This window comes from Spermophilus citellus (genome assembly GCF_964194105.1).
Source record: "Spermophilus citellus genome assembly, chromosome: 16".
In the NCBI taxonomy this organism is placed as follows: domain Eukaryota; kingdom Metazoa; phylum Chordata; class Mammalia; order Rodentia; family Sciuridae; genus Spermophilus; species Spermophilus citellus.
The window spans coordinates 13008072-13032061 of record NC_138196.1 but is presented as its reverse complement, the minus strand read 5'-3'; the positions used below and the strand labels follow the sequence as shown (position 1 = coordinate 13032061).

The following is a 23990-nucleotide window of genomic DNA, read 5'->3' as shown; positions in this document are numbered from 1 at the left end:
TTTTTGTGGTTAACCCATGTCATCTTAGCATGTGTTAATAGTTCAATTTCATTACTAAATATTACTTCTTAGTGTTGTACTTTAGTGAATATTGGATTTATTAGACTGTGCTGGTATTAGCTTTATGGATGTATCAGTTTGTTTCTGCCATGACTGTTGATGGACATTTGGGGCTGTGATGCATAATGATACTCTTCCCAATCTTTGCATAGATACATGTTTTCTTTTCTCTTGGACAGACACCTGGGAGTGGAATTGTTGGGTCCTGTGTACATATATGTTTTAACTTTTTAAGAAATTGCTCAACTGCTTTCCAAGTGACTATAAGTATTTTCTCCTTTACATTCCCATAAGCTGAATGCCTGGTGTTGTCTTTATTTTTTTTTTTAATATTCTAGTGGATAGATAGTGGTATCTCATTGTGATTTTTATTTGATTTTCCATATGACTAGTGATGCCAAACATCTTTTCAAATGCTTACTAGGCATGTGCTTGTGCTCTTTGGTGAAATGTCTATTCAAATTATTTGCCTAGTTTAAGAATTGAGCTGTCTGTCATTTTATTGTTGAGTTGTAAGATTGATGGTGTTTTCCAAGTCATCTCTGTCATTACTGGTTTTCTGTGAAGTTGTTTTTATCATTTGTTTTTTGAGGGAACTAGGGATTGAACCCAGGAGCACTTTACTACTTAGCCACATTCCCAGACCATTTTATTTTTTTGTTTTGAGATAGGGTCTTGCTGAGTTGCTTAGGGCCTCGCTATTGTTCAGGTTGGCCTCAAACTTTGCGATTCACTATGCCCAGCTTGTTTTTGTTTTATTCTTAAGTGGAATATGAACCTTTCCAACTGTTAGGGTTGAATCATTTTGTTTCTCTTTTTGTCAATCTTTCCTTCAAGTATTTTGGGCTCTGTTATTAGGGTGATGTGGTTGATTTTACATCTGCCATTTTTGTGGTTTGTTTTCTGTCTCATTCTTTTTTGTTCCTCTCTTCCTTCTTTTATTGCCTTTATTGTGTTAAATATTTTACTTTCTTTGTTCCTTATGTTTTGAATTATTTTCTTAGGGACTGCATGTATAGTATATACCTAGTTATCAAGGTCTCCTTTAGATCAGTGGTAACTGAATTCTTGTAGAATACAGAAATTTATTCCAATCTAGCTCTGTTTCTTGCCCTCTCTTGTGTTATGATGATAGTCATGTTTAGTATATTTATACATGTTGTGAATGTTGTGCTATTTTTCTGTGCAATCACAAGCCTTTAAAATAAGTTAAATAAAGAGGAAAAATACATGCATGTAGCCTTTGTGTTTGCCCACATGGTTAACTTTTATGGTGTTCTTTATTTCTTAATGTATGTATGAGTTCCTGTAGGTGTCATTTTCTTTCCACCTGAAGGAATTCCTTTGGTATTCTGTGCAAGGAAGATCTACTAGCAGTGAATTCTCTGTTCTTATTTTCTAGGAACAGCTTTCTTTGTCAGTTTTGCTGACTACTGTTCTTGGTTGACAGATTTTTCTTTCAGTGCTTCAAATATATCATTCTACTGTTTTCTGGCCTAAGTTGTTTTTGATGAAAAGTGGCTGTTAATCTAATGGAGGATCCCTGGTATTGACATGTCTTCTCCCACCCCTTCTCTGCTTTCAGTATTTTCTGTTGCCTTTTAACAGACTGTTTTCTAGGTATGGATCTTTTAGTGTTTTTCCAACTTGGGGTTTATTGAACTTCTTGGATCTGTAGATTTATGCTTTTTATTACATTTTGAATCTTTGGGCCATTATTATTATTATTTTTCTGCCTCCCTCTTTCCCTCCCTTCCTTATGGGACTCCTCTTTCACGTATATTGGTATGCTTGATGGCATCCCAAAGGTCTCTGGAGGTTCTGTTCAGTTTCCTTCTTTGTTCTTCAGATTGGATAATACTGATTTATCACCAGATTCACTGATTCTTTCTCCAAACATCTCATATTTGATACTGAGCTTCCATAAAAAATCTTTTCTTCATTGTACTTTTCAACTCCAAAATTTCCATTTGGTTCCTTTTTAATCTTTATTAAGATTCTTTATTTGTTATTATCATCATGCTGATATTTGTCTTTAAACATGTATTTCTGTTGTTCTTTGGACATATTTGTTATAGGTGCTTTGAGTCTTTGATGTCCAATGTTGAGGTCTCCTCTGATATTAATTTCATTTGATTGGTTCTTTTCTTTCCTATCTGCTAAGGACCACATTTTTGTTTGTTTGTTGCACATCTTTTAATTTTCTGTTGAAAACTGGACATTTAAGATCATATCCTCTGGCACTTATGAATTTGGTTCTCAAATCCCTGAAGGTTAGTTGTTGTTGTGATTTGTTTAATTACTTGCCTAGACTAAATCCGGGGAATCTTTAGTATATGGCTACTTGAATCTTGGTTCAGATTTTTGTTTTTATTCATGTTTTAAATTATTCATTTTTAAGCTCGACTTTACAGGGTTTGCCTCTGTGTGCATGTAGTCAGTGGTTGGTCAGAGTTTCTGTTCAAATGCCACGACCACTAGGATTGAATTCAACATCAAGGCAGCTAGTATTTTCTTCTGGACCCTTTTGCCTGTCTTCTGTCTGTGCACACAGACTTATTGTCAACCAAGAATGAAAGTCTCCCTTCTCTCTAGCATTTGAGCATGATCTTCTGGTCAACCAGAGATGTAGAGATCCTTATGGCTAATCTTTCTCTTAAATTTCTGTCTAGTCTGTCAGTCTGTTGGTTGCCCTAGCCAGGACCACAACTTCTGGGGAGATGAGGAAGATTTCCTTCTTTGTTGCTGTCAATCTTGGTATGATATCACTCAGTGTGTAGTTGTTCATGTTCTATTGCAAACAAAGTGAATTCCCTTGGGTGGCTGGTTTGCATGACCAGCCCTGTGGGGTAGAACTACCATGCCAGCCTTCAACCGGGGTGGGGTCCTGGAGAGAAGGCAAGAACCAGATTCCCACTAGTTCTCACCCCAGTTGTTCAGAAGTTGTTCATAAATAAATGCTCAGTTAGTTGTATGCTTTTAGTCTATTTCCTGAGACTTGAAATGGTTATTTTTAATAATTTGGTCCAGTTTTATCATTATTCTTTGAAAATATTTTCCAAGCTTCTCAAATTGCTATTCCAGCCACATAATCTTTTCCTACCTTCTAGAGAGGAAAAATTGTATACCAGTTAAAAGTATGGACTCTGGCTCCAGATTGCCTGGGCTTGAGAAGCCTGTTCCTGTCCTTTGCTGCCTACAAGACCTGGGCAAATTACTACACCTTGAGCCTTGGAGCCTCTGTTTCCTCATCTGTAGATTGGAATAACAATAGGACCTACCTAAGGAGAGTGCAATGGGTTAATGTATGTTGAGTGATAACAACAGTGTCCGGTACTGGAAATGCTGTCTTGTTAACTTTTTTCATTGGTTCAGTGAGGGCAGAGACGGTCTTCCTGGGCACCTAGTCATTGGTCTGATGCTTTGCACATAATCAGCTCATCTGACCTTCCCATCACTTTTACTAAGTGTCACTTGACATTCAGAGGACATGCGGGCAGTTCTCAGAGTAACTGCAGGTGCTAGGAGGAAAAACAGCAGGAGAGCCCAGGAACAGATGGCCTGGTGCCTTGTTGAGGCTAAAAGTTGGTTGGTGAGTTTTTCTTCCCTCAGGAACTGTCACAAGGCTTAGTGCTTGCTCACAGGCACTGTTGAATTTGAGACCAGCTTGCTTGCATTTCCAAGCAGTTAATTAGCATAGCCACCACCACCATTTTAGAAGTTCTCTGACATCCTGCACATCTAGGAGCAAACAGAACGACTAGGCTGAGATGCTGACTTAGGTACTTGTGCAAAGGGGAGGGATCACTGGGTCATGGTGGGAGGGCAAGGGATTTACTATGGGCATTCACTAGGTCAGACTGTTTCTCACCCATAAAGAGCCATAACTTGGAGTGAGACATTGGTGGCTTTTCCTTCAGTGGACGCAGCTGGGGTGAATGGAGTGTTCAGAACAAAGGCACCTCAGAGGGGTGCCTTTGTTCTGTATGTGTATGTCCTGCACTGCTGTATGCAGCCATCTGGCATAGCCATCATGTGTTCAGCTCTATGCTCTGGAGCAGGGTCCCAGACATGACAAGACAATACTTGTCCTCAAGGGGCTCTCAGCCTCCATGAGGGACAAGAGATGTGTTAAAATAGTGACCACTGTGTGGGGGGTCTGTATTGAACCATGGGGAAAATATGAAGGCAGAGAAGCCTTCTGGGAGGAGGAGGAAGGATGTGAGCAGCCTATTGCTGGGTAAATCGGGATTTCCAAACTAAGTGGGATTGGGCTGGGGGAAGATCCAAGCCAGTGTAGCAAAGTACAAATACTATTTGGTGTAGAAGGGAGGCCAGAGGGGCAGAGTATGGCAGGATCACAGCAGATCTGTCACCTCAAAGAACAGACTTTTCCAATTGGCAGAGCATATCACTAGAGAGTTTTAAGTGGGGGAATAACTCATGAGGATTGAGTGGGGAGTGGATGGGATGAGGTGAGACAGGAAAGTGGACACCCTGGGAAGACCAGATACCACCTGGATGGGAACCTTGGGCTGACTACCTGAGTTCTGGGGCCTGGGTCTGTGCAGAGGTTGGTGAGGTGCTAATGTTCATGGAAGAAGGCTGAGAAGAGCAGAAGTCTGTGCTGGGATCAGAAGAGTCTCGGTGCCATTACCACCTCGAGGTAGAGGGCCTGTCATCATCCACTGCAGGTGTTTGGGGCACAGAGGTGCAGTGTGGCCAGAGAGCAAGAAAGATTGGGTGTCAAAAGTATGTAGGAGACAGAAAAATATCAGGATGTACTGTTGGATGTCACCTTGGAGAATTCCAGCCATAGAAAACAAGAGAAGAGGAGGAGGAGAGGGCATACCCGGGAGGTCGGGAAAGAATCGGGGACAGCTAAGTTGTACCTGTCATAACAGAGAGTGGTCAGCTATGCTGGAGATCACAGAGAAACCTGATATCATGAGGACAGGAAAATAACAATCAAAGAAGTTGGAGGTCATTGGGATTCTTTATCAACAGCAGCTTCCTGTGGCCACAGCATGGCAGTGATAGAAATGAGGAATGCCAACCCTGCATGGAGTTGGCAGCATAGAAAACAGGGAACTGTGCCCAGCAAATGGGGACTTTCTTGATAATGCTTGTTAGAAGGAAAGGAGGAGGATGGCAATAACAAGAAAGGGGATTTCTGATTTGAAGTTGTTTTTACTTGGGTGAGAGTGGGGCAAGTGTGTGGATAGGGTAGGAATGGAGCCAGGGGAGGTGGGCGGGAGTGAAGAGGAAGAAACTAGGGCACAGCATTGATGGAGAAAGTTTTTTAGAGATGGGAGGGGATAGTGTAGGTAGAGGGATCTGTGTTGAGCCAGAGAAGGGGCTGCTCTTACCTGGGTGGTGGTAAGGTGGGCACCCCTCTGCATATACCCTCTTTTATGGTTTGGATCTGTAATGTCCCCATGGATGCTCATATGCTGAAAGCACGGTTCCAGTGCAGCAAGGTTCAGAGGTCTGGCTTTTGGGCAATGAGAGCTGCAATCTCATCAGTGGATTAATCCATTTCGTGGGTTAATAATTTGAATGGACTACTAGATGGTAACTGTAGACAGGCAGGGTGTGGCTGGAGGAAGGAGGTACTTGGAGCATGCCTTCTGGGATTATATCTTGTCCCTGACTCCTGTCTCTCTCTGCTTCCTGGCTGCCATGGCTGAGCAGCTTTCCTTTACCATATCCTGCCTTTATGTTCTGCCTCACCTGAGGTTCAGAGCAGTGGAGTTAGCTGCCACGCCCTCTGTTAACACTTCCTCTGAAGAGGATTCTCCACATCCAGCTCCAGCAGGAAGAGGTACTCTAGTCACATCATGCACTGATATTAACCTCTCCACTTCTGTGTTCAGTTATAAGCACATGTTTGGGTTCTTGTTTTGGTACCTATTGGTACAGCATTTTTAACACCTTGAACTTGTAACCTGCATCCAAGAAATAGTAAACTGACTCATGAAGGAGTAGAACCAAGTAGCAACATGTCTACTTTTCTTCTAACATGGGGGGCATAAAGCTGGACTGGGTGTCAGGATACCTCCCTGTCATTGACAGGAGTGTGATCCTGGGTATGTGACTTCACTCCTGTGGGTTTGGGGTTCCTTCCAGCTGACTGTGGAAAAGAGGCTGGATCAGCAACACCCACTATTGCAGTGCTGTCTATTTGGTCCTGCCATCAAGCACTATGTCTCAGGTGAAGCCGAGGGTATTTTTGCCTGAGATACACTCAAATAATGGGAAGGATTGACAGACAGATGAGAGCAGTGAGCTGGTGTGGACAGGTGGACAAGGTGAGCTCTTGATGTGTGTGGTTATTTCTTTCACAGCTTTGACACAAAATTAGACATCCTTATTCTTCTAGAAGCTTTTTAATGCTGCACATAAGCAGGTGTTGTTTTGTTCTGACCTGTGTTTATCTTATACCAGGATGCACAAGCTTTGCTAACTGTCTTATTTTCTTATCAGCTTATTTATGGGGTTCATTTCCAAAAGAGAATATAATTATGTGGAAGTAGATTATCTTGGTATTTAGGATTTAACCTGTCTGATAAAGCTTGGTATGACCTGTGTGGTAAGTTGCTCTTGAAGAATTTTAATACAGTGATTTTTGTACCCAAGCCTGGTGGAAGCAGTTTGTAAACAACTTACTTCTGTGGAATTACAAGTAGAATTTGAGTTCAAGAAGAAGAAATGAGGGGCTGGGGTTGTGGCTCAGAGGTAGAGTGCTCGCCTAGCATGCGCGAGGCCCTGGGTTCAATCCTCAACACCACATAAAACTAAATTTAAACAAAATAAAGGTATTGTGTCTAACCAAAAAATAAATATAAAAAAGAAGAAGAAGAAGAAATGAAATGCATATGCTTAGCCCTGACGTCTCAAACTATTACTCTAGTAGAGCCATATGAGATTCCTAGTAAGCAAAGCAAAAAGAAAAATAAAACTGGAAATAAGAATTAGTTCCTATGAGAGGTAGAGCTTTTTCTAGCACTTGATTAAAAACATTTCTAAGATCAGCCTTGAAAATACACATGTACACACACACACACACACGTTTTCAAGGAATGCCTACTTTTTCTAAAAAAAAAAAAAAAATTCTAAAAAATATTCCAAGTTCAAGGGAATTTCTGAAAATGCTACATAATTATACTTTTGATGGATAACAGACAATGAACATTACCATTTGGAAAACTGTCATAAATTTTGTGGTAAAGAAAGCTATTTATCTTTGTTTAACCCAGAGCTATAAAAATTACATGTGCTGCTGAGGGCCATTGCCAAGTAGGAATGACGCATCAAAATTTCCTTGCTAGCGTACCCCATGTTAAATGGATTTCACTGTTGACATTGCATGTAAGGTGACCTTGCTCAAGGACCAAGGCGGATCCGGGTTTAGAGCTGATCCAGTTTGAGGAAGTATCCCGGTCCTTGGGTTTAGGGCATTCCCGGTTTAAGACAATAGGGGTTTTAGGGAAGTCGGAGGTTGAAGATTATTGCTGCCGGGATTAGGGTGTTCCTGCTGCTTGTTCCCATTGAGTTCTCATGAGATTCAAAGGAGATTGGAAAAAAGCCTCATGGAGTAGGTGAATTGGGTGGAGGAGAACTGGGATTGCCCCAGAGCGTGTGTGGAGGCCGGTGTGAGTTCGGGAATAAAGAATTGCTGTTTGAATCGACAAAGCTGTGTGGTGGCTCGTGATTCTGTGCCCAGCCAAGACATTCGCAATGTGCCCTCATTTATTCCTACATAATGTTTTAAATAATAACTAACTTTTCCTTTTTTAATAGCAAGTTTGGTTGTTAATTGCTTGGGGCCTGTCTGCTTGCCTGATTGTTCCCTTAGCCTTCCCACTTGGATCCAGGCTGTCTCACTGAAGCAGGGGCACAGTGTTTGATCACTCGGGGGCTCTGGGATCCCTGGGGTCTTCATGGCCTTCAGTGAGGTGGTTAGTTATCTTCTCCCTGCTCAGGTTCCTCATGGGTGTGATTGGGATGGTAATATTTAGCACCTGTTGAATCAGTGTAGAATACACCTGCTAGTGTGTGTAAAGCACTCAGTACTGTACTTGGCTTAAATAATTAATATATGTTCGATGTAACTATAACTAATGGTGCCCCCATTCCAGAGTCTCCCACATGTGGCTTTCCTTCCCCATTGCTGGGTACTTACTGTGCTATTTCTTTGGATACTGACTGTAAGTTTCTCTTTATTATGGTGTAGAGAAACTTTATTCACCCTTTATGATCATTGCCTATTTCTACTGTGGCATCTCCATTACACAGGGCCAACATGGGGATAGAATATTAACAAACTTTGCATCTTCAGCCTGTGGATCAGAGCCAGGCACACAGCATAGGTACTCACTGTGGGGTTTTTCAATTCACCTGACAGTAAGCCAGGGCCCTAGAGCATATTCCGAAGGCTGATTCAGTGAAAACAATTCTGCCCAGGGTGTATATGTGTATGCATAGATTTTGTTAGTGTGTTAGACTAAAATCTTTCTTAAGACCATGTCTGGTCCTCTATACTTTTTAGTTGACTGCTGAGGAAATAATTTAATCCCTTTTGTTCTTGGATTTCTCTAATAAAAGAGATATGGCACCATGTAAATTGTGAATTGGAACAGTGTCTCAGTTGTTTTGTGAAAGGTGCTAAACACAAACTATTAATAAGAGTCGGCCTGATGCCAGGATATCTGTTAATGACTTTAAAGCTCAGGTACCAAGTGGGAGAACATTCTATTAGTTGACTCTACCCAGTAGGGATGGGGAGCCTTTGTTTTTCCATGAAAGAGCAAAGAGCTACAGAGAAAAATCAATGAGAGATTTTTAAGCTTGAAGCAATTACATGGAGTGATATTTAAAGAAGAGAATTATAAAATGTTACAATTAGAATAAATTGGAACATGAAAATTCACTGGATACAAGGAATAATTTGGGGAAAAAAAAAACAACCAAACCTGCCAATGTTGTACTTTAAGGCCATTTAGGGAAGACAAGCAGGAGAGGAGAGATGAGAGAAACTAGGGGCTGTAGGGAGGGAAATGGTCTGAATATGCAAATAATGAAGTAGAGGAAAGTACAGGACACAGCAGAGATGGAGTCTCCGAGACCATGGAGGCCTTTCCAAAGACGGGCAGGCCGAGGCTGTCACTCTCATTCAAGGTGATTAGAGAAAACGATAGTGCTCCTAAAAAAGCCAGATAGAGAGGGTGATACAGAAGTGGCCCACGGGAGAGCAGGTAGCTCAGGATTCTCCTGCAATGAAGGGAAAAGCCATGTGCAGCTGTGTGCACACCTGCTGTCCCAGCAACCACCATGCAGAGCGTTTCTCCATTGGAACTTCATGACAAGATGTAAAGCTGGAATTGTCACCTCCATGTTATAGACTGGAAGGGGAACATCAAGCTAAGTGCCGTGCTTAGTGTTACACAGTTACAGTAAGGTTCTCAAATTGCATGTGTTTCATTGCTAACCCCCCCATGAGAAGACATATCCTTGGAACATCAGATAAGAAATGGAACTTGTTTTGAAATTACTTCCATGGGATTAAAAAACAAAAATAAACTTACACCAAAACTGCCAAGAATGAATTTTCCATTTTAGCAACAGGAGTGCTTTATAAACTTGTTATCAGTGATGCTTTTGACATATGCTGGAGGCCAGAATCAATGTCTAAGGGATCCTCCACATAATTCTTACTCTGCTTTAAAAAAAAATAAAGCTTTAAGACCACACCCATTTATTCCAACTTTTCTGTGCCTAATATGGGCCAAGTCATCCCAGAAATAAAGCAGCTTTGACTGTCTGTCTTTCCTGATGAACTTGGGAAGCAGGAGGGGGGCTCTGTGCCACCACAGCAAGTATAAGAGGCTGCACCTGCTGTCCTCTGTGACCTGCTTCTGCAAACGTGGGATCCTGCAATTCACAAGTGAATGTGCTTTGTGTACTGTTCCCCTGGGGCATTAAATCACTCGCTCCAAGGAGCTACTCTTTAGATGAAAAACAGAAACATATAGTGGGCTTCACTCAGCTGATGAAATTGCTGTTGCTGCTTCATCATAGGGAAATGATTTCTGGGCTTATGGAGTTAAGCCCCTTCCCCCTATTTCACTATCAGAAGATATATCCTTGGCATGTCAGTCCACAAAATCAAGTTATCTTGCAGATTGCTTTTGTAGGATTAAAACACCACCACGAACTGGCATTAATGTTGTACCTAGCATGACTCTGTGTGTGTCCTTTAGTAACAAGAGTGCTTCATAAACTTGTTTTCAGTGGTTTGTGTTTTTATTACCAAAGGAATAATGTGATTTCTTGTGGTGAATTGATGGAGAACTATTAGAACAGAGGTTTAACATTCTGCTTAGGTCTGTAGGCCACCATGTCTGGCCCACTGCCTGATTTTTATAAACAAAGTTTTATTGAAACATGGCCATCTGTGTTGTCTATAAGTGCTGCTTTTATGCTATAATGGTGGAGTTGAATAGTGATCATATGGCCTGGAAGTCTAAAATATGTACTGTCTGGCCCTTTACAGAAAGTGTGCCAAACTCTGGACAGGAAACTCTGGGAGGAGGAACTACAGGTCTTTTGTAAGACTACCATGAGCTTGACTTCTCTTGGATTGTTGTTAGCATTTGCTCCCTGACAAGGGGCCCTTCTTTAGTCCATGCCTCCTGTCAACTGCCAGGTCTATAAAATTTGAGTTTAGAGACATCTCTCACACAGGTAGTCATCTTGATGTCGTACCAACAATAACATGCTAAAGCCTCATTTCTTATCGGGACTTCATGATAGGTACCTCAGCAGTCTCTCCTTACTCCATGCTGTGTTATCATGGAGGGGCATTCCTGCTCAAGAACTTCCCTTGGCTCCCCATTGACCTCCAAATCAAGAGCCAACTCAAGTCTTAAAGACTGTTTTAGCTCAGACTATGCATAGTGCTCTGAAGCCACATAGTATTCCTGCCTTTCCCAGGTGAACTAAATTCTCCCTCTACTGTGCCTCCTCGGTGCTACTGATCTTTGCTTCTGGAAGGTTGTAATAATTCCTTCCTTGCCAAATTTATCAAAAACCTAGTTTATCCTTGTTGTATCCCGGGTCTGTTTTTCCTCCACATACAGCCAAACGTATGTTCTGATTCCCTTGAGCCCTTTGGCACTCTGACCCTGTTGGAGGCTGTGTTACTGGATTTTTTTCCTTCTGCTCTCCACAGATGTCTCATAATCACAGGTTTCTTGCTCCACCCACAGAGCAGCACTTAGGTGTGTGGAATTGAATTTGAAGCTATAGAACTCACAAAGACCAAGCCCACCAATGATGAGACTAGCTCTTTAATGTGTACCTACTGTGTGCCAGCTGCTCTGATGCATGACCTCATTAGCCATTAGCGCTCACAGTGATCTCAGGCACTAGGCTCTTTTGACAAGATGAAGATGGAAAGGGAACAGGCAGGCAGGGCTTTCATTGGGGTTTCTACTTGGGAAAGGAGACACAGCACCCACAGGAAGATGTCAGGCTAGCTCCTTTAAGGAAAAGGGAGCTCATTTGACTGGTTTCTTGCAGGGGTGGAATATTAATTGGCTTTAGGAGTTACTCAAGCATTATTCCCTGTGTGAAAGATAAGTCACTGATAAAGAGACCACATACAGGGTTCCCTGACTCGAAGCATGCAGAGCTGATGCTAGTTGAGAGTAGCACACACCAAGCCTCTTGGGATCTGCTGTCAGGCCATGAGCTAAGGCCCAGAAGTGTTGGTTCTCATGTCAATCAACAGGAGTACTTACTGTTGTATCCAGGGCACAGGTGTGGAAACACTCAGAAGGATTGATTTGACCAAGTGTCCTCAAAGCCAGGTTGGAACTCCAGGCTCCCCTGCTACAAAACTCCACTGATAAGAGTAGGTGGCAGTGTTGTGGACATCCTTGCATCCACAACCCTCTGCGGTGTGCACACACATGTACGTGTGCATGCATACTCCTCCACCTGCCTAGGTGCTAGAGTCACCTGGGAACATTGAAAATATGGATGCCCAGGCCCACCTCTCATACATTCCATCAGTCTTAGTGAAGTTTGGAGCAGGCACTGTTTTCTTAAAATTCCCCAGGTGACTCCAGCCCAGACCTCAGCTCCACCACCCAAGCCATTGTAAGAATGTGGGCACATCTCTTGGGAGGCAATTTGGAGCTGCCACCTTTAGAATCTCTTTTCAAATGAGTGTTTTGTAACTTTGCTCCTTTTAAAGATGAGGAATGGTTCCTATGCACTTGCCCATGGCTTCCAGGTGCGTCCTGCACTACAGTACATATTTCAACATGGTCCAAAGTCCTTTTTTTGCAGCTAAGCACTCCTTCTTGTAGTTGGCCTGAGCATGATGCACAAACCCTCAAAGGTGAGCCATCCAATGCATTCCACAGGTGGGAACTGTCTCCGTAAACTGCAAATGAGGAGGAATTATTTTCCATTCATGTCAAATCAAACCCTTTCATCTTCTAAATGGGGTCAGGATGGTTGAAGGAAGGAAAGCCGGTCAAACACCTTCTCAGTCTTACCCAGGCCTGATGAATCAAAAACTCTGGGGGGTACCAGGTGTGGAGCCACTGTAATCCCAGTGGCTCAAGAGACCAAGGCAGGAGGATGACAAGTTTGAAGACAGCCTCAGCAAATTAGTGAGGCCCTACCCAACTTACTAACCAACCCTGTCTCAGAAAGAAAAGGTGGGGGGTACTGGGAATGTGGGTCAGTGGTTAAGCATCCCTGACTTCAATACCTGGTACTAAAAGCCAAAACAATACTCTGGAGGTGGAGCCCCAGCACTCTGGGAGTGACTTTGTTGCCATTAGAAGTGGAGAATCATAACCCTACATTGATATTGAGTGTATTTCTGGATGATCAGGGTAATTCAGCTCCAACAGGGCATCAGACATCTGTAAAACCTCATGCTAGGGCTGGATGTATAGCCCAGTGGTAGTGTGCTTGCCTAGCATGTGCAAAGCCCTAGCTTCAATCCTGAATACCACTAAACATATTCCCCGCCCCCCCCAAAAAAACCCCTTTATTCCTCTTATTCTTCTAGGTATTATCTCAAGGCCGGGGAATCCATGATTTTAACAAGTGCTCCAGCAGATTGTAAAATGCAATAATATTTTTTTTGAATCAGGGTAGTAGAAATCGGATAAATATTGCATTCTTTTTAATAATAACTTCATTTCTACTTGGCCCTGGGTCAGGGCATTTCCTCTTTCCTTCTCCCCCTGGAGTTGCTGCCCCTTCATCTCCAATTATCAAGATGTTTTCCATTAGTCCTGTTACCCATTAAGTAAAGACAGTCATTCCCTTTAGAATGCAGCTTCTTCATTGCCAGATTGTTCACTGCCACATAAAAACCACAAGTGGCTTTTATGGCCTCATGCATACTTAATTAGTCCATCTTCTCAAAATTGTGTTTTAAATGAGTGAAGACATTAGCCTCTGATCTAATTGATCCACAAAGCATCACTTCAGAATGTTTGCATAACTTAACTGTGATGGACAGGCATCAGCTGAGTCCTGTAAGGGGCCACAGGTCAAGGAGAGAAAGACTCAGCTACTTCCTGTCACTCCTGGAGGTGCTCTGCAAAGAGCAGGTTTGAGCCAGGGCAGAGAGCTGCAGGCCTTATCTGTCTCCAGCAGGATTATTTTGTGTTTTGCCCACAGCTGTCTCTGTCCCCACCAGTCTTATCTGTCATCATCAGCGAACACACCTGCATGATATTTTATGATGGAGTGCACCTGCTGAAATGGAGCAGTTGTCACGTGTCAGATATGCTGTCTAGGGTGCATGTCATCATGCCTCATGGCAGAAATGAAATATAATTGGAGCTTCAGTCTTTCCACCCACTTTGTTGCCCTTCACTCCCATGGTGGAGGTCGATGGGCACATCCACAGGTTTGGATCTTAAATGTCCCCAGAGGCCCACACATTAGAGACTTGGTTGCCAGCCCATGGCACTATCGGGGGTTGGTGGAAACTTTAGGAAGTGGGGCCTAGTGGGAGGAAGGGGGATCATTGGGGGTGTTCCCTTGAAGGGAAACTGGAACCCTGGCCCGCCTCCCATCTCCCCCTTCCTGGCCATCCTGAGGTGTCCAGCTTTCTCCACCACACACTGCCCACCATAATATCCTGCCTGGCAACAGGGCCAAGCAACCATGGACTGAATTCCATAAAGTTTCCTTTTTGTTGTTTGTCTCAGGTCTGTTGTCATAGGGCAGAAACCTAACACACCATCAAACTACTCAAAGTGGCTCTGTCACACTTGGGTGGTTCTGCCTAGATTCATCCCGGCCTCACTTCTGCATCTAGGCTGTTCTGGGTGCCTCTCAAGACAGCACAAAAGCCTTGATAGAATCCCCTGAGGCCCCACCAGGCCTTTGGACTGCCTGCCTTTTTGGTCCTACACTGCTTTCCGTGTTATCTGCCTATGAGAATTTATTCCGTTGTGTGTGTTTGTGTTATGTTGGAAAGAAAAAAATGAATAAATGAAGCCTGTGTTGGGTGTATTTGAGAGCCATTTTGATGAGGTCAGAAGCAGCTACGCTTCTTTTTTCAACAACTGCAAATACTTGGCATTTGAAAAATAACTATCTAATCATATAACTAGGGATGAATGAGTTGGAGCTGGCCTAGCCTTGGCTTGGTTAGAAAGCACAGTGGAAATAGAAATCTCAATTGGAACCCTGGCGACAGAGGGTGTACGTAGATGTTAGACCTCTGTAGTGCTGGCCCACTATCAGTGCTGATAGTGAAACCCTCACAATGTGTCATTATGTTAGCCATGTTAGAATCAGCTGGTGAGCTTTAACAACACCCCAGGATCCCAGGCTGCTCCCTGGACCAACTGGAATAGAAACGCCTCCAGAGACCATATACCTGAAGTTGTCAATGCTCCCCAGCTGCTTTCAATCTTCAGGTGGGGCTGGGAACCATTGGGCTAAAGGATCCAGTTTAAATGTGTATGGTTGAAAAGAAGGCAAAGAGGAATAGGCTCTTTACATTGGTCTTTTTAAAGTAAGGGTAAATAGAGACATACTGACCTTCACAGGTGCACAAATGTGCATAGGTGTATGTGTATGGACATTGCAGGGAGGTTGGGTATGCATGGATGTTTACAGATGTGTCCCTGTTTGTACTTTGGAACGGAAGCTAGCTCCTTGTGACTCTTTTTCCTGCCTTGCTTTAGCAGCACATACCTAATTGCTTAGCCAACCCAGCCCTGTCTGCCTATAATATACAACTCTGTGCCTAAAATGCTTCTCACATCTTTTTTCTGTTTATTTCCATTGGTGCTGTGTTTGTGGGGGTCTTTTCTTTTCCCTTCCTCCATTAATAGCTCAGCTCTTTTCTCTATTGACATTCATTTCTTCATTCTTCCAGCATCCATTGGCCATACTGGGTGAGACCCTGAGGCTCTTTAAAAATCTTGGATGCTCCCTGGTGCTCACAGCTAAATGACCATAACAGTGATAATGGTAATAGTTAATGCTCACCGCACATTTACACATATGCATGGCTTATTCTTGGCACTAGCCCTGGGAGGTTACATTGTTATCCCCTGTTTTACAGATGGGAAAGCTAAAGTCCAGAGGGATTGGCCAAAATCACCCAGAGTCAGGATGTATCCAGGAGGTCCAGCCAGAGCCCTGACTTGGCCTGCTGTCCCTATTGTGCTTTGCTGTCTCTCTATATGCTCCTGCAACCAATGGAACCAACAGAGTTCGAATACATTATTTCTAATTGTCACACCTGTCTCTCCAGGTGGATGCCATGATTCCTATTTTACAGAATTGGGGCTGGGGGATATTAAGTAATGTGACTGAGGCCACAGAGCTTATTAAGGTAACAGCAGAGATTCACCAGGTTTTTCTCCCTCCATGATGTGCATTCTTTCTAGCACATGGCTCGGGATAGCTTGAGTTCCTCATGGTTGTTGCTTGCAACCCCCCTTCCAGTGATTCTCCATTCTGTACTGCTGCTGCTGGCTTTGGCTCATGCCCTTTCTTTTGCCTAAAGTGCTCTTCCCTGCCCATGAGAGCCTTGATTGGAGGCCATCTCCCACAGTAGGGATGCTTGAATTTCCTGTAATACCCTTCATGGAACTTGCAAAGGAGAGTGATGCTTGCTCATTTTCCTTTTCCCTTAAGAAACTCCATAAAAAAGGCTTCTCTGCTTGGTACCCCAGTGTGAGGTTTGCTTCAGGAATGGAGCCTCCAGTCAATTTGGGCACACATATACCTTCCTGTTAGGTGGCCTTTCAAAGCCAGATGCCTCTTTCTCATTTTCCCCATCCTTTGTGTCTAGGGCATTGCCAGGCAAACAGCAAATATTCAGTAAATATTTGTTAAATGTAGAGCAGACAAGAATACAAAGGTGGGAAAATCATAAAAATACTGCATCTGAAGGTCCTTGGTAGGGCTGTAGTGTTTAGAATAGTCAGGAGTGTGTTTACCTGATGGCCTTTAGAGAAACGTGCATCATGTGGAAATTCCCAGAAGAAAGCAGAACTAATAATTATCCTGAGATAATCTAGCTTGTCTATTTGCCATTTAGGTTTTTGTTTATTTATTTTGCTTAGGCTTTGCAAAGACCTCCTGAAAGAGCCTGCACTTCTATTGTCTCCCAGCATGAACTGTATAGCATGTATTTGCATAGGTTACATGCATAGGGAATCTCTTGTCAAGTGAGTGTTTTGTAACTTTGCTCCTTTTAAAGATGCATACTGTGGACTTTAGGGCTTCTTTTGAACTTCATGGGCTCTAAGTGGTGGAAGCACCTGGGATAGGGAAATTAGAGAACCTCTCAAGGTGCAAACAGGCGCCCAGAAAACGGCCTTGCTATTATGAAAGTGAATTTTTAACCATTGAATTGGGGTTATAATACTCAGTAAATATTTCTTTCTGGTTCTTTGGGTTTCCATCTGCCTTTTTGCAATGGTACCAATGTCAGGTGGGTGGGAGGGTCCAGGAAGGGCAGAGAGGATGCCAACTTGGTGACTGTTTGGATGGGCTTTGAAATGTCCTTTCACCTCTCCCAGGTGAGCGTCCTGACCACCCTGGAGCGCAGGTTCAACCTGCAGAGCGCAGACGTGGGTGTGATCGCCAGCAGCTTCGAGATTGGAAACCTGGCGCTCATCCTCTTCGTGAGCTACTTCGTGGCACGCGGACACCGCCCTCGCCTCATCGGCTGCGGTGGTATCGTCATGGCGCTGGGCGCACTGCTCTCGGCACTGCCAGAGTTCCTGACCCACCAGTACAAGTACGAGGCTGGCGAGATCCGCTGGGGCGCTGAGGGCCGCGACGTCTGCGCTGCAAACGGCTCAGGTGGCGACGAGGGGCCCGACCCTGACCTCATCTGCCGCAACAGGACGGCCACCAACATGATGTACTTGCTGCTCATTGGGGCCCAGGTGCTCCTGGGCATCGGTGCTACCCCCGTGCAGCCCCTTGGGGGTCTCCTACATCGACGACCACGTGCGGAGGAAGGACTCCTCGCTTTACATAGGTAGGAGCTGCCCCTGCTGGGTGTGTGCACTGGCAACCAAAGTGTGTTGACCTTTGGGACAAAAGTCGGCCAGGTACTTTGGTATTGCTGGGGCATTGATTCTCAGTCTTGTCTGCACATCTGCAGGGTTTGAAAAATACTGATTCTGGGGTTGTCCCTCCTCTCCCCAAAATTCTGTAGTGTAGTTAGTTGATCCAAGGTGTAACCTGGGGTGGAGCATTTTTTTTTAAAGCTTCCCATGTGCATAATTTAGCCCCACTGCATTGGAGCCTTAACAGACTTCACATGGGAAGACATGACCAGGGAAAGTTTTGGTATTTTATCTTTGTGTGTGACTATGTTGTGGGGTGGGGGAGCCGCAGGGAGCTGTTTACTCTTAGTCACCAATTAAAACAATCTCTTGGGCAGTGTTCTTTTTTAGCTCAAAAGGAGGTTTCATTGCTGGCATTTGGTATAATTCAAAGTTGGTGATTTCTGATAAATGTTTACAATAATGTGGATATGGGCAGGAACTGGATATTTAGGAAGAGATAAAGGATTTGCATATTTAAAAAAATTATTTTGCACTGTTCTAGTTTCTGATATTTTATATAGGAAAGACAGAAGTACCTGTAGGTCTAGGGTTATCAGTGACATTGCAAGTTGCTTGTGTGGCACTGTTGGATGGTCATTTGGAAGGTTGAAGGCTGTCCTGCTGAGCATCTCCATCTTCTTATTTACCCAGTGTAATTTTGCCTTCTTTAAGCTGTTGGATTGTTCCGACTCGTCCCTAGTCACTGAGTCCTAAGCTTTGAAACAATTAACTGTCTGGGAAAGCTTTGTGCCTCCCATATGCAGTGTGCCTTGAGGTGTAAAGTTAATTATAATATGTAGGTTTAAGTTAAAATAGAATTTGAACCAAATTTAACATAAAGCTTGATGTCTGCAAGTTTTCACCTGTCACTGCCCAAGGTTTCTGAGATAAAGTGGCTTGGAAAGGGTACACACCAGAGTGCTGATCTTCCTCTGTGGCATTCTGTCCCAGCTGTGGAGTGGAGGGCTTTCATGAACAACTGTGTTGCAAATAGATGTTTCTGCTCCCTGTGAAGGGGATGTTCTGGATGGGAAAGGTAGAGAGTATGCGTCTCCTCATCCACAGATGGAGTGCTGGTGGCCTAGATGTAACTCAGGACTGCTCAGCAAATATGGCTATTCCCTCAAATGGTTAGGAGGGACATGGTGGGGGTGGGGACTGAGGTAATCGTTTAGCTTTTGCTGCTGCTAGAACTTCAGTGGAAGGCACATCATATGAATCCATTGCAGATCAGGATCTAGACTACAGCATGTAGCAAAGAAAGGCCTCCTGAGCTTCAGTCAGACAACTGGTCTCTGACTTGACTGCTGTTATCTTAGGACCCCAGTGGAGTTGTTTTCTGGTAGCAGTAATAGCAAGCAGTTAAACCAGGGAAAGTTTTCGTATTTTATCTTTGTGTGTGTCTATGTTGGGGGGGGGGCGGGCGCAGGGAGCTGTTTACTCTTAGTCACCAATTAAAACAATCTCCTGGGCAGTGTTCTGCCCAGTGCAATCTCCAATGCAGGGAAGGAAATAGGGAGTGAAAAGTTGAGTTCTTATCTCTGATGATGGAACCAAGGAGAAAAATCTCTCTTTAATTGCCCCTGAATTCATACTGGTGCTAATTCACCTCTGCTTGAGGCTTGTAGCCGCAGTGTCTGAACCCTTTTCTAGAAGGATACTCTGAGAAGTTAGGCTCTGATATCTCCTCCACTGCATGGGTTGGCTTTTATGTGCAAAACTTCAGGATGAGGAAGAGTTTTGACTTTGGATGTGGGAGGTGAAGGTGTGAATAGTAGGGCTTACCATTCTTGGGAAGGGGCCTTCTTCAGTTCTGAGGTGTGGTTTATGGGATTTGCAGTGAGTCTTTGCTAGGAAGAGGATTTCAATTGAATTTCTGCTCAGGCTTCTGTTTTTCTCTATGATAATTAAATCGAGTTGGTTGAGTGTCTATTTGCATGGTGCGTGGACATCTTAGTGGCTCTTGTGTCTCTGATTAGATTCCAAAATGTGTCAGTGTACAGCTGTGGAGATGGCTGCTCTGGGTCTCTCTGAAATGATTTCATGCATCTGCTTATCAGGAACAGCAGAGAGTAAGCTTTTTGCACAGACTGGCCTTAGTAGGTGGCTTTTATTCCATGCATGGGTCAAATTCTCCACGAACAATTTAAGAAGACCATAACATATGCAGAGAATAACTGGTTCGTTCATTTACTGTATGAGTCATAAAATAGTTTTTATGATCATGAGAATGTTTCAGCATTTATCTCCTCTAATTGAGTTCTTGTTCCTGAAGCCACTTTGTTTCAGGAAGGATCCATGGGATATATAGCCTAAGAGATGAGGGATATCTGAAGGAATGACCTGGGACCATAGATATAAATGTGAGCTCACTGGAGTATAATTTTATGTGTGTGTCTCTTGGTTCTCGCTCCTACAAAGCTTGTCTGGAGAGAGGCCTGTGAATCATTTGGTCACATGCCTAAAGGGTGACACTGGATTAGTGATCTAAAGGATTTAAATATTGCACATGTAAAACAAAGGCTTGTTTACAAGCAGTCTTTTCTTGAGTGTGCTGGGGAAAAGAATGATCAGCATGCCCTGTCCAGGCTGCAGTTCACTGGTGATGATACCTGCCTCTGGGTTGGCCACATAGTAGGTCATCAGATGGGTGCAGTCTGAACATTTGTGGCTAGGTCAGAGGCAAGGCCTTAACACTTAAAGAAAAGTGAAGTTATCTATCTTGAGTGAGGCTGAAAAGTCTTACTGAAACGACGATTTGCTTTGGCCTCTTGTGGCAGAGCTATTGCCAACCTCCTGAATTCCTGGATGGGCCATTCACAGGGACCTTCTCTGGCTGCCACCATTCTGCAGTCAGTTCTTTCTAGTGTCAGAAAGGAGCCAGAGGAGCTTATTATCAGGGGACAAAACTGGATGAATGGGGACTCAACTCTGCTGGCAGGCTTTTCAGTACAGCACCATTGCGGAGCTCAGCCTCACAGGGTGGCCAGATAATGACTCGTGGGTGGCACGTGGCACTCTTTGTTCCTAGAGGAACTGAATGGGCAGGGTGTTGGTGGAACCCATTTGGTCCCTGCTGAGGTCCACGAATTGATCCTTTGGGAGTCTAGTCATGTCTCTAGCTAGCTCCATGTTGTGACCTTCCTTTAGTGCAGTTTTCTTAGCTGCCCTTTGTTTTTCCAAATTTAAAATACAGCAAGTCGTATTTGATTTTCTGAGGGGTGGGGGAATGATGTAATGGGCTACTTTACTATGTTCTTTCACTAGATTTCTACATTAGTTGGTTGCCTTTTTGTTTGTTTTTGAGGAGGAGGGAAAAGGTGAAAGAATAGTAAAGATTTTTAAAATAACTTTATTCCTAGTTAAAAAGTCATACAAGTTCACAAGTTCACTATTGGCAACTTCACAAATACAGAAAAGGAGAATAGTTAATTCTAGTTTTGTGGTGTATGTCATTCTAATTTCATTTTCTGCATCGGTTGCTTTTTTACAAGAAACTGTTTATAATAAACAGTATTTTGTAATTTCATTTATCTTAATATTTCATGAACATTTCATCATGTTACTAAATATTCCATGACATCATTGGTGCATACTAGTATTCCCTTGTGAATATATGCCATACCATTTATTGCTCTGTTAGAAATCAGTTTTCAAAACTTTTGCTGCTCAATATGAAGCATACAGGTAAACTGTGATACTTAGAGGTGAAGAAACTTGTCCAAGATCATTTATCTGGATGGGGTTGGGCTCTGGGTCTGAGAGTGCTGCTTATTTCAGGTGCATCTGAGATCTGCTTACAAAGCAGGGGTTTGTATGGGAGTCAAGGGTGGTTCAGAGTCAGGTGCAATTAGGGTGTTTCACAAGACACCCTGAAACCTTCAGGAAATAAAATTCCTGGGAGCCAGGAAGGGTAATAAGATAGCATTCTGCCTTAAATTTAAGCCAGTAGGTGCTGTTTGCATGGAAACTAAGAGTGAAAGCCAGAATGAAGAATTGGGGGAAAGATGGGGAGACTAGAGGGATATCATAGAAGATCACATCCCTGTTTCCTGGTGCTTTTTTTTTTTTAATATATTTATCTATTTATTTTTTTTTTTGGCGGACACAACATCTTTGTTGGTATGTGGTGCTGAGGATCGAACCCGGGCCACATGCATGCCAGGCGAGCGCGCTACCGCTTGAGCCACATCCCCAGCCCTCCTGGTGCTTTGAGTAGAGATGGGTGTCAATCAGAGCTGAGACTTCTGGAACAGGTGAGCTGATTTATTTCATCTTCTGCTTCAGCAGTTTGGACACTATAGTATCTTGTGGCCATTCATTCCATTTCCAAATTGCAATACCATTTGGAAGTTTTCCTTAGGTTGTATTAGAAATCTGCCTTCTTATAAGTTTCCCTACCCTTATTCTGCCTTCTGGACCTACCATGAAAACTACTGATCCTTCTATATTTCAGTGACCTTGCTGAGCACCAACCTTACATGGGTAGGGAGAGGTTGCCTAAAATTTAGCTCTTATGTGCTAAGATCTTGTTTCTTATTTAATGGGTTTCTGCCACACCTTTGCTGGGATGCCAAGGCCAGGAGACAAAACCAGATGCATCTTAGTTTGTGAGGGTAAGTCTAACAAAGTACAGCACACTGGGCAGCTTAAACAACAGAAATATATTTTCTTATGGTTTTGAAGGCTAGAAGTTCAAGATCAAGGTGGCAGCAGTGTTGATTTCTCTTAACTGTTTCTCTGCAGCTTGCAGAAGTCCACTCTGTTGCTGCCTTTTGGTGTTTGTCCCTCTGGGGGCCTCTTTCCCTCTTCTTACAAATATACCAGTCAGGTTGGATCAGGGTCCACCCACATAATCTGGTTTAACTTACTGACCTCTTTAAAGACTCTATCTCAAATAAATGTTTAAAGATGTATTTTATTTAAAAACTTTTCAAATTTGAAATAATCTTACAATCACAAGTAGTTGCATAATGCAGAAAAGTCCCCTGTACCTTTCATCCAGTTTCCCACAATTTTAACATCATGCATAGTTATAGTACGATATGGAAACCAGGAAATTGGGCTGGGGATATGGTTCAGCCATAGAGCACTTGCCTGTCATGCTTAAGGCCCTGGGTTTGAACCTCAGCATCACAAAACAAAAAACAACCATATGTGGCTGTGCACACACACACACCCACCCCCAAAAGAAGTTAACATTGGTACTCTCCATAGAGTTCATTGAGCTATCACAAGTTTTATATGCACTCATTTGTGTGTATCTAGGCCTAAAGAATGCTTTGCAGTTTTTCCCATGCAGATGATGTAGTTTTAAACACAGAGTAGGACTGAGATGAGACCAGATAATTTTGAGTTGTGCAGGTGTTTGGCAGACACACACACATCCACTGCACCATCAGGTACAGAAGGATGGCTGGCAGAATTTCCCTAGAATGGCTATCGCAGAGAGAAGGGGAGCTGGCTAGAGAAAAGTGGTACCTTGAGAGGGTTTCTTGAGGTGGCATCCTGCAATTGTAGGGAGAATGGGGCCCACAATGTGCCTGACTGTACAGAATAATTTCTCCAAGCCGGGTAGCACATATATTAGACACGAATGGGTCATGTTTTCTTTATCACTTATATTGAAGCCCAGAGCAGCCCTCTGTGTTATAGTTAATGGTGCAAAGAAAATTATTCTCAGATTTCATCTGCCAAGTGTTTGTTTAGTACAAAGGTCATAAGAATACCAGCCAGCAACCAAAAAGAACCGAATTTCTTTTCCGAGCCCTGGGAGCAAAGAGTTATTTTGCTTCTGAGGAGTTTTTATTTTAACTTGACATTGGGTAAAATGTGTTTTAACTCTCCAAAGAGTGTGGGTCAGGTATGGATCAAACTCACTGTGACTGCAGTTCTTCTGAAAAAATAATTAAAAAGCCATCCCTCCTGAGAGCAAGCATTGCTTGTTATATTCTTGCAACTTCATTGATATTGAAGTTTCCCTCATTAATTTTTTTTTTCTAAAATAAATGATACTGTAAAAGTGGTCAATTTGTTTTGGCAGTGTTCCAGTCCTTGTCCCTGGCTGCTGGTCACAGGCGGTTTCAGTGTGTTTTCAGCAACGTGCTAGGAAAAGTGCTGTGTCTCTTATCTGGCACCTCCATATTGCCTGAGCTCATAGGTGTTTTTGATTCATTTGCAGCTACTCATAATTCACATCCCATGGTTCTTGGAATCTCTGTTGTGCTCACTGCCTGGGTGACCGCAGGCACTCTGAGTTGGGCTCTGGAGTCCAACAGTTTTAAGATTTGAATCCTGGCCCCT

The 23990-nt window shown here is 43.3% G+C and overlaps 1 protein-coding gene across 1 annotated transcript in view; it reads left to right on the top strand.

The window, feature by feature from the left end:
• The window catches only part of LOC308635118 (solute carrier organic anion transporter family member 3A1-like), a 301014-nt gene that overhangs the window by 49275 nt on the left and 227749 nt on the right, over positions 1-23990 (top strand). The window contains 2 exon segments of the mRNA XM_081269364.1: positions 17148-17552; positions 17554-17614. Of these exon segments, the coding sequence (XP_081125490.1) occupies positions 17148-17552; positions 17554-17614 (466 nt within the window).